We start from the raw sequence: 15,588 nt of genomic DNA, 5'->3' as shown, positions 1-15,588 counted from the left end.
CTCTCCCCATGCAGATGTCACCGCTGTTACTGCAGCCAAATAATTATCGCTCTCAGCCAATCACATGCATCATTCATGAAGCTTCTGTCTCTCTTACTATCTCTCGGTCTCCCTCTCCATCCTCTGCCGCAGAGGTCAGATATCTTGTTTATTAGAGCGCTGTGTTTAACAGCCGGTGGGAGGTGTGCGGCAAAATGATGCCGTTTTTCAACAGCAGTTTTTGAGCTTAAATTTCACCCTGACAGCCAGTGGGACGTAGCCGTGAAGAAGGGCATCAGCAAATGATTGATCTCCACTCTCTCGTTCTCTCTGTGTCTTCATGAGTGCCACCCTCTTACAGATGGCATTGAACAGACGCTTAGGCGAGATAGGATTTGAAAATAATTGGACGAGCCCAACACACGGGCACACATCTACGCAAGCACACAGCCTCTGATAAAAGAAATTTAAAAGCCTATAAGTTAAAGGAAGACAGAAGACGACGTTCAGCAAGTCTGTTTGCGGCTAAATGAACGGCTTCATGGGGCGCATCCTTGATCATGCCATCGCAGGCAGGACGAGCTCGGAGGCGATGGACAGCAGGCTCCACCTCTCTCTTGCACCCCCAGTGGGAAGTCTGGGGCAGGGGGTCCTGGCACACACAGAGTTTCAACTGAGCAGCTATGCTTTGCCACATGCCGCTGCACTCACTCGTTTACTGACAAGTTGGCATGTGTATACATGAGCACTAATGTGGCAACAAACACACATCTTGACAACCAGCTCTGCACGTGTATGGAATTCACACTAACTGCATAATCCAAACATGCAGGTTAACTGGCGTGCCGCATTGACTCCCTTTGCATTTGGAGTACACTCCGGATGTCTGGATCATGCTGTTTATGAAAAGCTAAGTTCCAGATTTCACTAAAACGATGAACTGGCTTAAATAAACAGCATTTTTCGGTTGCACCCAACTGGTTGTACAGTTTTACTTTGGCTGGCTGTGCAAAAGTGAGAGCTGTGAAGTAGTTTGTATTAGCTTTGTTTAAAAATCGTTTAGAATATTATTCAATATAATTAAAGTCGAATTAAAGTCAATCTTAAATGTCATAACTAGAGCTGTGCAAATAATCAAAATATAGTTTAGATTTTGGCCTCCAAAGATTATGAAAATACAATAATCAAGACAAAACCCCAAACTTCACATGCAAATCAGTAAAATCATGTAACGTGACTTTCGCAAAATGGGACGTGCTTGATTTATTAATGATCATTATATTTATTTGTGTTTTTAAAAGAGCGAAAGAGAACTTGTGCTGTTCCTCAGCTTTCTGTGCATGCGCTCCTACTTGAAACAGAACACGGACAAGTGAACTTTTAGCTTTAGGTGCATGCCAGCTGCATGTAAACCCTTGTCTTTTATGTCTTAATTGAACGTAAACAGTTGAGAATGAAAACACGCAGCTCTTAAAGTGACTAATATTCCTGCTGTGGGCTGTGTGCTTTATATTAATCAAACAAAAAAAGACACAGAGAAAATCACTTACTGCTCTCAACTATAGGACTTCTTATAATAAGAAACAAATCAAGTCATTTTTAATCATGAGTTACCCTAGTATTTTTTCTGTTGTATTGCAAATTGTGAAATTTTGCAGGTATCTAAAGTGTAGATGTTATAACAACCTTTTGATCATGTGGCCAATCATAATCGTGTTAAAAAAATTGCGATTATGATTTTTGCCATAATGGAGCAGCCCTACTCATAAGCTTCATCACCTCTGCCAATTCTGTTGAACCTTATTGTTGAATATATGCCTATTCAGCATATTAAACCTTGATTATGAGACTCGCAAGAAGCAATGCCATTTGGTATAATTATCCTCAAACCAGACTCCGCTCATCTTAACACAAGGTATCTCCATCTGCCTTCATTGTATGGAAAAGAGCAGTATTAACATTCTTCAAAAGCTCTTATTTTTTGTTCCATAGACTAAATAAGGTCATAAGGTTATATGAATATTAGTAAATGATGGTGAAATTGTACTTTAAAGCTGCAGTAGGTAACTTTTGTAAAAATGGTTCTATTGCCATTTGCAGTTACGGACCGCTCCCGGTAAAAAACAACCAATCAGAGCTGCGGTCCATAACTTTGTTCGTGTTCAAAATGTAGAACAATTTATATAATAAGCGAATACACCATGAATCCATTTTCCAAACCGTGTTTTTAGCTTGTCCTGAATCACTGGGATGCACCTATAATAAGTGTTTATATTCGGACTATTTTAGATTGCTTCGGGGGTACCGCGGCGGAGTAACCCAGCACCTTTGTGATTCTTCATAGACAAACAGAGAGAAGTATTTCCGGCTACGATGTTCTTCCGCAAGACGCAAGCAGTTCTGTTTATTAACCGCTAGAGCGTCAAAAGTTACCTACCGCAGCTTTAAGGTAAACAAAACTCTTTAAATATAATTTCTGGAAAAACATTATCACTGATTTGGTACTCCGTCTGAATTACCCTGCCAAATAGACCCATAATGGACTGTTTGCTTGTTACAAAGGCTTGACAGTTCTGTTATCTGTGGGACGTCACGTCAGGGGAGTTTTCTACGTTCTTTAGAATTACATATCAGTCCTTGGTGACCCAGTGTTTCTAATCTACCACCTAGTCATCACTGCTGTGTTTGCACTTCTTGTCTTCAAGCGTTTTTAATCATTCCATTCCAAACACACTCTTATCTCCCATAAACCTTTTTTTCTAATAAGAGTTATAGACAGACCGTAATTAACTACCAATGGAACTCACACATGCGTGTTTCCACTCTTTTCATGTCTATTGATTGTGGTCTGCCTGTGTGTGTGTGTGTGTGTGCGTGTGTGTGTGTGTGTATATGTATATATATATATATATATATATATATATATATATATATATATATATATATATATATATATATTCCTGAACAAACACAAGGAACCCAGGGACCACATGAGCAAACCGGCATCCATCAGCACAGCAAACACGTCCACACACACATACTTCTCTACATACCATGAGATATGTGTGTGTGTGTGTGTGTGTGTGAATGTGACCTTCAGAAGTGCAGAGACATGCCGCAGAGAGTTACAGGAAGTCAGTTTCCATCCCTATCTCTCGTGCCTCATTGATCGCCTAGTGTCCTACTCACACGCACACACTTTTCCATTTGATAGTCATCCTGTGGCCATATGTGTACTGGCATCTCATTAACTACACTGTAAAAAACAAATACTTTACTTAATAGGAAGTCTGGAAAGCATTTCCACTTGGTGTTGGTACAGTATATTGACTATAATGGTGAATTTCAAATTTTTTTTTTTTTTTTTTTATGGCTCAGACTCTCGTTTATTTTCTTTTGTCTAGGTGTATCCCCAGGCTCAGATGCTCAGGCGATCAGCGAGAACGTCCGCAGTCGAGAGCAGATCCTCCAGACATTGACTGACCTCTCCAGATCCTTCCAGGACATCGCTGACCGGTGCCTTCTGGTGCTGCATCTTGAGGTCAGGTAGGTCTGACCACTTCATCTCAATCTAAAGCAAGGACTCCATACACAAGTCTTAAGATACCTTCAGAAAAACAAAAAACAACTTAAATGCTGCAGATTGCCAAGACTATATATATACAATACATATATATAGAGTACAGACCAAAAGTTTGGACAAACCTTCTCATTGAAAGAGTTTTCTTTATTTTCATGACTATGAAAATTGTAGAGTCACAACAGAACTAAATGAGTTGTATTTTTAGGTCTACCTAAGGGTGTCCGGCCCAAAAGAGCACCAATTGGTCATTTACTCTGCGTACCCTCCTCCACAGGCCCTCCCTCCCGCTTGCATGTTTATTCTCAGATATCATTTAGCTTATGTGACCTGTTTATGATTTGGAAACAAAAACTTGTGTCTCTTATGCTACGCGTTATTGACTTTTTCCATTAAGCAAATTTCCCTTGACAGTGCTTGGGGTAAATTAAGCTATAAGAGAAGGTAAGAAGACGAGAATACAGGCATTATGATTTGGTAGCGGATGGCTTCGCTTAAAGCTTTTCTAATGGCGAATGAGAAAGGGGAGGTTTATTGCAGGCTGTTGGAGGCCATAATTGAAACATGTCCATCTCACCTTCACTCTCTTTCTGCCCCAAGAATGCTCTTACTCTGTGCACCTATACGCAGGATTATTAGTCCAGGAACACTTCACAGATTGTACCCACAAACACACATGCACCTGCTCACAGGACATTCCATCATCCAGTTCATTCAGCCTTTATAGAGTAAAGCGAGATATTCTCTACCAGCGTCTGGCATTTCTCTGAGGACCGATGACAGTCTAGAGTGCCATTACCACTAATCGCATATGATAACAATAACTCACATTCAAACTGGTTTTCATTATTTCTTTCATTTAATAATAATTATTATGTGTTTATGTGGAAATAATCTGAAGAAAAACATTTCCAACAGAATTTTGAGGACATTGGTAGATGTTCTTAACTGATTTATTTTATTTATTTTTTTATTGATACATAATAAAATGTTTTTTTTTTCTGTTATAATAGTATGTACAGCATGTGTAGTGTGTGTGTGTGTGTGTGTGTGTGTGTGTTTGTGTATATATATATATATATATATATATATATATATATATATGTGTGTGTGTGTGTGTGTATATATGTATATGTGTGTATATATATATATATGTGTGTGTGTGTATATATATATATGTGTATATATATATACACACACATTATATATATATATATATATATATATATATACATATACATATATATATATATATATACATATACATATATACACACACACACACACACACACACATATATATATATATATATATATATATATATATATATATATATACACAAACACACACACACACACACACACACACTACACATGCTGTACATACTATTATAACAGAAAAAAAAAACATTTTATTATGTATCAATAAAAAAATAAATAAAATAAATCAGTTAAGAACATCTACCAATGTATATATATATATATATATATAAATTAACTATATATTAGTATAGTATGTATTATGTGTGATTTATTTTGAGTTAAAACTTTATATATATTTAAAACATAAATCTATTTACTTCTGTTTCTTTCTTTATTATTTTGGACCTGCATACTGTAGGCCTTTGTCATAGAGGAATATTAATACAAAGTTTTAAAATAAAAAAAATGGATAAAATATTCCAAATGTGAAAATAATTAGTTCACATGATCAAAGGCATCTTAATTGCAGTTTTCCAGGAATGTCTGATGAAAAGACTTTTTCATGTGCGAATTATTCATTTTTGAGGTGAAATCCTGTGCGAGTTAAAACATGTCATATCTCAAGCTTCGGGAAAGTTCTTATCCGTCTCATCTCGTAATTGTCATTCCGTGCCTGTCGTCTCTTCCCCATCAGGGTCCACTGTTTCCATTATCTGATTCCTCTGGCAAAACAAGGCAACTACGCCATCGTGGCTAATGCAGCCAGCATGGACTACGACCCCCTGGTGGTGAAGCTGAATAAAGACATCAGTGCCATAGAAGAAGTGATGGGAGCCGCCCTGCAGCAGCACAAGTTTCAGTACATTTTTGAGGGTGAGTGACCTCTTGCCTCAACAGGAAGCTGATGACTGAAGCAGTATTTGTTTTCTGACTAGCTTCATGTTCTCTGTGCAGGTCTGGGTCACCTGATTTCTTGTATTCTGATAAACGGGGCTCAGTACTTCAAGCGCATCAGTGAGTCCGGCATCAAGAAGATGTGCAGAAATATCTTTGTGCTCCAGCAGAACCTGACCAACATCACCATGTCACGTGAGGCTGATCTGGACTTCGCCAGGTAGAATACAGAAATATTCTCAGGAGGGATGTGCAGTACTACATCATTTCAAAATCAACTAGCCTAAACAACTCCTCAACCAATCGGGGTTAAGAAAAACTTGTGTACTTAGGCTTGTTTAGGGTTCAGTAGGATGCGTTGGTTTCAGATACACAAAAACAATCTAGATAAAGTAGTCAACCTTGCTATTCAACTAGTTAGTTGTCATTTAGTTTTACTAGTCTCAAAAAGTTAATCATCAAATAGACAACTAAGTCAGTTACAAAAATATATTGGCTATGTTTGTTTATTTTCAGTTTTAGTTTGTTTGACTATAGTTATAATTTATTTATATTTATATTTAATATGTTTGTGCTGCCAAAGTTAGTATATTAACAAATATAATTTACGTAGCAGAACTAAATTTCTCTATTTATTTAATTATTTAATAATTACTATTAAGTTTTATCGATCGTGCTGTAATTTTTTATGTCACAATGTTGAAAGATTGGCATAACGCCACCCAGATGTTCAAAGACAAAAAAGGCTTAACTTGTATTATCGTCGTGGAGTCACTGCGTGTTTCGTTCTGAAAGCGAAGCTACTTTGCTTGGCCTTCTCCAAAGAGAAAGATTTGTTTTTAAAAGAAAATATTTTTTACAACTAAAGTTGATTTCTATGGGGTCCAAAAATAACTTTAAAGAAATTACCATCACATAAATGCGAACAATTAATATATTATAAAGAAATATATCTTGATAAAATTTTAATAATTTTATTTTAGTTCGTTTTGGAGTCATTGAAATATTTACTTTTAAATTAAATAGTTATGCTTTTTTTGCATCCTTTTTCAGTTCATGAAAATGTTTTCTTTAGCGATATTAAAACTGGAAAAAATAATCTCTTAATAAATTTCAGCTCTTTCCAGCCAGCCTATAACTAACTGCCTATAAATAACTAACTAATTAACTAACTATCATGTTTCAAAATTTTTATGTGAAGATCACTTTCAGGTCAGTTAAAATAATGTGCATTTTGCTGTACAAACATTAATAATGCAAATTAATGCAAATTAATACTTGGTGGATTTCTTGCATGATTATTACAGCACTTGGCTTATTGACCACTCTCTCTCTCTCTCTCTCTCTCTCTCTCTCTTTCATATATGATGTTGTGCGATGTATGGGTGGTACAGGTGGTGACTGGAATTCTAATACATTGTTTAATCTATCAAGGCTCCTCTGATTGACCCCTCCTACACACACATAGTAGAGAGAGCATCTCTCTGTAAACCCTTTAGGAATACATTGGCATTATCATCATAAACCGCTTGGAAAACAAGATAATAAAGAAGCACAATAGCACTACTAGACTCTTGCAGCTGTACCCCTCTGTCATTTACATTCAGCTTTGAATGCGTGTAAACATCTGTGGGTTGAGGGATTCATTGAGAGAGATGGAAGCATGTATGTGGATGCTGGGAGATGGAGAAAGGCCCGTGAGGAAGAAGGGGAATTGTTGGCCACTCTCCCACCTGAATGCTTGCTGTGGGCGACGGGGCCAAGGACACAGTAATAACCATTGATTTGAGTTAAAGCTGAGCAGTGCAGTAGCCAAACCCAGCGGCGCTCCTCTCTTATGGCAGGCTTTGGTCACAGCGCCATCTAGTGATGAGAAAAATGGCGTGAGGGTAGAAAGCACTTCAACGTGAAATGTGGAATGGAGTAGTTAGCACATTTATTCATTTAAGTAAGTACAATTAATGTCATTTGAGTGTGCAGGGCTACTGCCGGAGGTTTTGTCGTTTAAATCAGGAGTAAACAACTTTACTTGTAGTTTATTATTGAAATGACCTTGCGTGCGTGGTGTTGGTCCAGTTCCCAAGCAAAACCAGAGTGCTTTTACTCTTGCTACATGCTCACACTCATACACACACACACACACACACACACACACACACCATCTGCTCACAGTCTTAGACTGAGCCAGGCCATGTCCCAGAGTCCTGCAGGGGCCTCAGTAATGTCTAATCAACGTCACCCAGACCTGGCAAGAGGCTGCTGGTTGGGAGAACATGTATGTGCATGTTTTTAACTCCAGTGTTTCTGTATATTATTTAAACGTGCAAAATGGATGGGATCGATCATAAGGACAAACTAGAACCTCTTCATATTTCATCTGTATGATCCACATTTTGAATCAGTAGATGCATATGTTAAATACATATAAATTAAAAATGTATACATATACAATTTGGAGTTTTCTCTTTTTTAAAACAAACAAACAAACAAACTTTTTTTTCATGAAGTACACATTAAATTGAACATAATTGACATTAATAATGTTTCAAAAGAAATGCTGTTCTTTTGAATTGTCTGTTCATTCAACTGACCGAACCGCGAAAGACTTGTGAATAAATGATTACAAAACAGCATTTCCAAAAACCAGTCACTGTTGACTGGACATATGAACATTTGTCTGTAAATATGCACATAGTTTGTTACACAGACGGATGTTTGTGCTGCATGACATAAATAAAGTAATATAATTCACGGCTATATAACAGCGTATTGCGTTTTATAATTCAAGATTTTAGCAATTCAGTTAGAGTGACATTAGGTTACATTGTACTATTTCAGAAACAGAAATGATGTACATGAGAACTGCTTTACTTGGCAGTAAGTTCAATACAGTAACAGTTCATAGAATAAACGCAAGGACAACTTGACGTAATGAATATGATAATTAGCATATATAAAGTTGAATTGCTATATAAAGTTATAAGCATGTTTATTAAAAACAAGTTTTATAGTAATAATTTTGGCCCTTTTGACGCTGACGCAGACCTTTGAATGTAAACTTTGAGGAAACTTTTGCAATAGACCATCTGATGTCTATTGTGTACAGAAATGCCAATAAGTAAAGGCTGAAATCATGGTTGATTGAATTTACATGACCTGTTTTAGAATTTAGAATTTCTGTAATAGAATTGAATTTTCCATGCAGTTGTAGTATTTTATATATATATATATATATATATATATATATATATATATATATATATATATATATATATATATATATATATATATATCTTGGATAAACCCATCCCCAGGCACAACAAAACACTGGAAGTTCTCAAAAAGTCCTGTCGTTTATCACATTGTACAGTGTTTAATGTCAGTAGCACATGGCAAATGACGATCACGTTCGCTCTCTCCTCCAGTGTCAAATCTAGATCATGCTCTCATTCAGTAAGAAAAGGGGGACTTGTTTGGAATTCACACTTCAGAGACTGTCTGACTGACATGCAAGGGTCAGAGGCCAAGCTGTTGGAAAAGCCCCTGTCTTGTGAGGACATTTGTAAAGGCTTCTTTAAAAATGACATTTATTTATTGGTCAGGGTGATGTGGCCTGGACTGTTTAGACTGCGGCTGCTCTGCGCTCTCGATAACCACAAAACAAACCGCCAGCTGCACTTGACGGCACATTAGTCTTTCTGCTTAATCGTATGTGAGTAACATGCAGCTTTTCTCCATATCTGTTTATTGTGTTTATCTGGATTTATTGCTCTGTATTTTCACATCTGTTCGCAGTTATGGGATGTTCTTTACTTTGCTGTTATTCCAGGAAATATTTCACTTTTTCACTTTTTATTTTATCTTATTATTTTACACATTTTAAATCTTTTTGACTAACTGCTGTTGGGTTGTATAATGGCTCATTTAATTAAAAGCTGAAGGATATTGTGCAGCTCTACATCTACTGCAGCAGCAGCCCAGTCACAGTCTATGAACCTTTTTTTAGCCTGTTCTACCTCCTATCCGAAGACTCCTTCTGTTGAGGTGTTATCTAATATGTAGACCAGGGTCAGACTGCCTCATCACCTCGCTTTAGAACAGAGCAGCTGACGAAAGAGCAGACTGTCTGCTAAATGTTCCCATTAACTGGAAAATCGGACCTGTCAAGCATGCAGGGGGGAATGTCCTGAAAGCCTGATATGCTCTTTTACACGGAAAGCATTGGCATTTGTTACTGTGGTGACAAGTATGTGTGTTCTGTTTGATGGAGAGGATCGTCTTGGGCATCTCGCCTGCTCTCTCTCTCTCTCAGCTGCTAACTAATGTGCTGCTGACATTGCGCTGACAGAGGCAGCCCTTAATGGCTTTAATATTGTACATGCTGGAAATTGGAGGAAATGACTTGTGCTGATTTAAGTTTTTTGTCCCTTAGCGCCAACATACATCTCCCAGCGTCCTTCGCTGCATGCATCATAAATTAGCTTAATGCCCTTTGTATGCACTACTGTACACACAGAAACAGTCTAATTAAAACTTAATGGCACTCAGAGAACACACACGCAGGTGCAAGTTCAATGTGTGAGAAGTTCCTGCTCTTTATCATCTTCTAATAGGAAAGAGGATTGGGAGAGAAGAGGAAAGAGTAAATCAGATTAGCAACTCACCGCCGTTTCCTTAAATGCTTTTAAATGTGTGGGAAATGAAGTGTGGAGAATGTTATAGTTGGCACACCAATCAAACAAACAAATAGCCAGATGCCCTCTTTATGTTAACTTAAGACCCCAGGAAATTGCTTGCCGAGTCTATCTATCTATGTCTGTCTAAATATCTATATATACTGTGTATATATAGAGAGAGCGAGAGAGAGAGAGAGTCAGTTTTAATTTAATTATTATGTATGTTTGGGATATTTTTTTTTAATTATATAGTTTTTCTATAATTTTTTTATTCATTTTATCCTCATTTCACTTTTAGTTTTACTTATTTTCGTACATCAAGTTAAACCACAATGAGAAATACCATGACAAATTTTTTTCAAACAACGAGTTTGATTTTATATTTTATTTTAAGGGGGGGGGGGGGGTTACAATGGTGTTTTGTGTATTCAGGCTGTTTTTTTTTTCGATCGTGGATCTAATGATGTAGATGATGGTGGAACTCCTTATATGAGCATTTCTCCCCGCGCCCGCGCAAATGATGACCAGAGGAGATCGAGACCCTTCACATCAACGCGCTTCATCTGGAAATTGTCACCAGCGCTGCATAGAATTTGTTCGAGAATGTCTCCAAATAAGTGTGTTTTTGGATGTGAGGGAAAGTTTACCGTGTTCAGCTTCCCAAAGAACCCAGCGTTATGTGGATGCAGTTCGTTTTTCCGGGGCAGCAACAGAGTGTAGCAAGTGCGTTTCTGTGTTCTCGTCATTTCAGTGCCTGCACGCCTCCAGGAAAGAATCGGAAAGCTGTATTTTTATAAATGTGATAAAACTAAAGACTTTTTGGATATATGAAGGATGCAGTACTACACTATAGGTACTCAAGATTAACATGAGATTAGGTGAAAAAAAGAGTTTTGAATCTGTTGTTCTTGGAAGATGCAGCTGTTTTATGCCAAATGAAGTGTTATATATGAGATTGTTCTGTTTTGAGCTCTAATGAGCAGACAGCCCAGGTCTGGTGGATTAACGTCCTGGCACAGGAAGGGTTACTGGGACACTGTACTGTCAAGACTGTTATAAATGGCTGTGTTTTTTCACCGTCAGAGATAAATGGGGGTTAATGGCACTGCCCTCTCTCTGTCCTGCAGGTGCACTTGTGCTCACATTCACACTTTTTGGCAACCTTTTCAGCACTTTGGGTTGAATCATTTTTTTTTTTCTGTGATCATTTGATTTTTCATGTTAGTGTTAATCTGCAGCATTAGAGCTCAGCATTTTAGAGCCGTAAGGGCAACACCATTATTTCCAAGTACTTTGAAAATCTTCTTCACTAAGAAGGTTTAGTAGAAGATAGCTGATATCTGAGATATGTCTTTCATTTAGCGCCCCATTTCCAGCAATTGGACTGATTGACATTTCTCTGCTGGTCTTCAAGAAATGGAGTAAAGTCTTGCTGAAGTTGTTTAAAACAGCATCCACTGTAAAATTGGCCTCATAACTTCTACTAGATCTTTAGTTTTCCTGAAGTAGTTGCGAAGGCACTGCTATACAGCTGCTAAGGTGTTCTTGAGTGGTTTTAGCTTCTTGCTAGTATTTCTGGATGGTTGCTGGATGGATCTCCATGGTTTCTCAGAAGTTGAATATCTCCAGAAGTTCATAACCTCAAGTCCTTGTGATGTCTGGCATGGCTTTATCATTTACATGTGCTGGAGGAGTGTGTCAGCTTGATGGGGGAGTTAGAGAGAGTCCTGCTGTGTCTGAGTAATGCAGCATGAGAGAGAGATTTGAAGGAGTCGTCTGCTTTGATGGGGTCAACATGCATTCAGCTCTTATCACCCCGGTTACAAATGTGCCTCTGCTGCTGAAATAAAAGTTGTAAGATCTTTGTGTGGTTGTGTGTATGCATAAGTTGTCTCCTTGAACTATATGTCTAATGTTTAATGCATGTTGTTCCATTGCATTGGTCAACAGCATGTTTGGGCCAAAGAGTTCATGGAAAAATGGTCTGATGTTCTCAACAAGTTTTGTGAATCCATAGCTTCACAAAAAGAAAACAGTAGGCCCAGTGTAAAAGAGTTTCAGCTCTACTGACAACTTTCATTTCGTTGCATTATTTACATGCTTACATTCTTTTGTTCCAACATTTTGTTGATATCATTTGTGTTTATGAGAATTAACATTCTTAAAATATTTTGATGCATCAAATGTTTCTTTTTTTAAATATTTTAAACCACTTTTCTTACATAATATTTTACTCATTTGACATTATTTTGTATTGCAAACACCGTTAACAGTTTTGTTAAACTGTTTTGAATCACGATTTCAGTCGTTGAAATGGATTGAACATAATAAATTCAATCTTTATACCATATTCCATAATTTTCATGGAATAGTTTTAATGAATTTGTATTGCTCCCAAAAATTTCTAGCTGTAAACATTTTATAGCTGTACAATTTTTATAGAAAATAAATATATATATATATATATATATATATATATATATATATATATATAATTTTATATATATATATATATATATATATATATATATATATATATATATATATATATATATATATATATATATATATATATATATATATATATACAATTATATTTATAATTAAAATTTAATGAAATAATAAACTTTTGCAATAGCAAAAAATATGTGGTGACTCAAGTTCTGCAACATTTTCACCACCTTGTTTCAGAGAGATGCTATGAAATAACACCAGCTCTCTCTCTCTGTGTGTTTCTCTGCAGGCAGTACTATGAGATGCTGTATAATACAGCAGATGAGCTGCTAAACCTGGTGGTGGATCAAGGGGTGCGTTACACAGAGCTGGAGTACATCAATGCTTTGAGTCTCCTCCACCGCAGCCAGACCGGCGTGGGAGACCTGACCGTGCAGAACATGCGGCTGCAGCGCCTCAAAGAGATCATATGCGAACAGGCTGCCATCAAACAGGCTACCAAGGATAAGAAGATCACTACAGTCTAGACATACTGTATCTACCAACCTCTGAAAGGGTCCACGTTATTGCAGTTCCTTAATGTCACATGCTTTGAGTCAAGTCACACTTTCAAGAAAACTTTATGTAGTGGTTGTTTGATATTGGTTTCATTTCATTTTCTTGCTTTCCAGTATTTGTAAGATACATTTCTGACCACACACAGACATAGTCTAATAAATGAATCCATTGTATCATTTCTGGTTAAACCAGGCCACTCGTTTCAGAGCGAGAGGACGGATTCACTCACTGTAGCTTAGGGACGTTTTCGTCTCATTTTCTTACTTTATCAAATCTCTGCTCTCAATTATAGAATCTTCCTGTGTGCCCGGAGCTTGTTTCTGGAATAACAGATGCCAGATTAAAATGCCAGGATTTTTTATCAGGAAAAAAAAAAGAAGTGGCTTTGCCTATCACTTGTTGATTTGTTCGTTTTGCTCGAGAGGAAATAGGAATCGCTAACCCCCTACAGCATTTCTTAAATTTCTCCCTAGTCATTGCAAGTATAATTGTCATGACGTGGGTACATAGTCATCACTATTAACAGTGGATTCCCTGGTGGTTTAAACAGGCAAAGAAAAACGTTTCTAAGCCTTGATGTTGATCTATATTTAAATATCACTTCAAATGTCGAATTTCACTTTCACTGCCCTTTGACTGTGTCTGCTTTCATCTGAATCGGAACCTTTTATTCCTTGTTCAAACAAACACAGATCACTTATGGTCTGTTCTAGGCTATTTTTAGTTCATTAATTATGAAGAATAGAGCAAGAGTGAAAGCCATTGATACAGAACACCGGCGTTCAGCTGGAAGCCACCCGAGCAATCCGTCAAAGTGACTCGACCACTCGAATCAATAATTGCCACCAGGTTGCCACAGAGAGAAACACAGCGGTGATCTTTCATATTCTTCGCACATTAGAAGTGAGTCTGAATGTTGAAGATGTGTTAGAGCAATGGTTAGACATTATAAGTGTCATGTCTGCCTTATTTTATTATGCCTGTGATGCATCTAGTAACAGCGGCCTTATTAAACCTGTACATGCTAGGATAGAAGTGTGTGGATTTGTGTTGAAGCCATTATCGGGGTCTGCAATGAAGCGACTGACTCAAGCCCTCCTGTTAGCATTATACTATAATTCAACTATAATTCATTTAGACAGTACTGCAACACAATCTGATGTTTTTTGCACAAGATATGTTAGTGCAACACTATTTCATGCCTTTGTTTTTGTGTATTTTAGTATGTATTTTGTGTGTGGGTTTTAATACATATGAGGTCTTCGTGTACATGCTTTTGAAATGTCAGTCAACTGCTGTAAAGTCCTTCTACCCGAGGAGCCTCTCACAGCCCTAGACTACTGGATTCAAAGTGGATTTTGCCTTGTAATGACAAAATGAAAATAAATGAATATAACAGAAATGAGCTTTGGAACTTGTTTGTACTATCAATCCAATTTGTATTGGCTTGCCTGAAGAGATCATCTGTATTTTTCACAAGTGAATTTCATTTAACTTTAGAACTTTATTCATGTTTCACTTGATGAATGTGCTGTCAACAATACAGGGAAAACATCTTAGAACACATACTGTATACTAGATTATTTTTGAAGAATACATAATATCATGTAGTCATTTAATACTTTGATGTAATATCATTTTTACATTATATAAAATGTTTGTGCATGTGTGTGTGTGCAGGTATTCCCTTTGTTTTGAGGACCAAATGTGCCCACAAGTATACTAATACCAATAAATTCTGACCTTGTGAAGAGATTTTTTGGTCCCCATTAAGAAACAAGCATATAAAATCATACAGAATTAAAAGTTCTGAAAATCTAAAAATGCTGAAGTGGAGGGGTTAGGGTTAGAGTGAGGAAAGGGGGATAGAAAATACAGTGTGTACATTAGAAAAACCATCAAGCATCTGGCATGTCCCGTTAATGACAGGAATACCTGTGTGTGTGTGTGTGTGTTTGTGTGTACAGTATCTGTATTGGTGTAATACTAAATATAATAATACTAAGTGTTAATTTACTATTTATACATGTATTTAATAACATGTTTTAAAAGAACTTGAGTCAGATTTTAGATTTGCTAATTCGTATGCACAACGCTGACGTTACTTAAGCGTATCTATGGTTGGTTACCAGATAAGATTATTTAAGCTTCTCACATGAAGAAAGTTTTTACTAGTGTCTGGTTAGAAGGATACAAAGTTGTTTTCGTAATTAATGGTGTCAAATAATCAATCTTTGGCAGAAG

General features: G+C 36.9%; 1 protein-coding gene across 1 annotated transcript in view; it reads left to right on the top strand.

Annotated features, from left to right (window-relative positions):
• The window catches only part of LOC127975264 (exocyst complex component 4-like), a 102,161-nt gene extending 87,415 nt beyond the window's left edge, over positions 1-14,746 (top strand). The window contains exons 15-18 of the mRNA XM_052579181.1: positions 3,384-3,525; positions 5,457-5,635; positions 5,717-5,876; positions 13,076-14,746. Coding sequence (XP_052435141.1) covers positions 3,384-3,525; positions 5,457-5,635; positions 5,717-5,876; positions 13,076-13,313 — 719 coding nt within the window. The 3' untranslated portion in view covers positions 13,314-14,746. The remainder of the gene's footprint in view (positions 1-3,383; positions 3,526-5,456; positions 5,636-5,716; positions 5,877-13,075) is intronic.
• Positions 14,747-15,588: the final 842 nt, after the last annotated feature.

This window comes from Carassius gibelio, chromosome A4 (assembly GCF_023724105.1).
Source record: "Carassius gibelio isolate Cgi1373 ecotype wild population from Czech Republic chromosome A4, carGib1.2-hapl.c, whole genome shotgun sequence".
In the NCBI taxonomy this organism is placed as follows: Eukaryota; Metazoa; Chordata; class Actinopteri; order Cypriniformes; family Cyprinidae; genus Carassius; species Carassius gibelio.
This window is presented reverse-complemented; position numbering and strand designations above follow the sequence as displayed.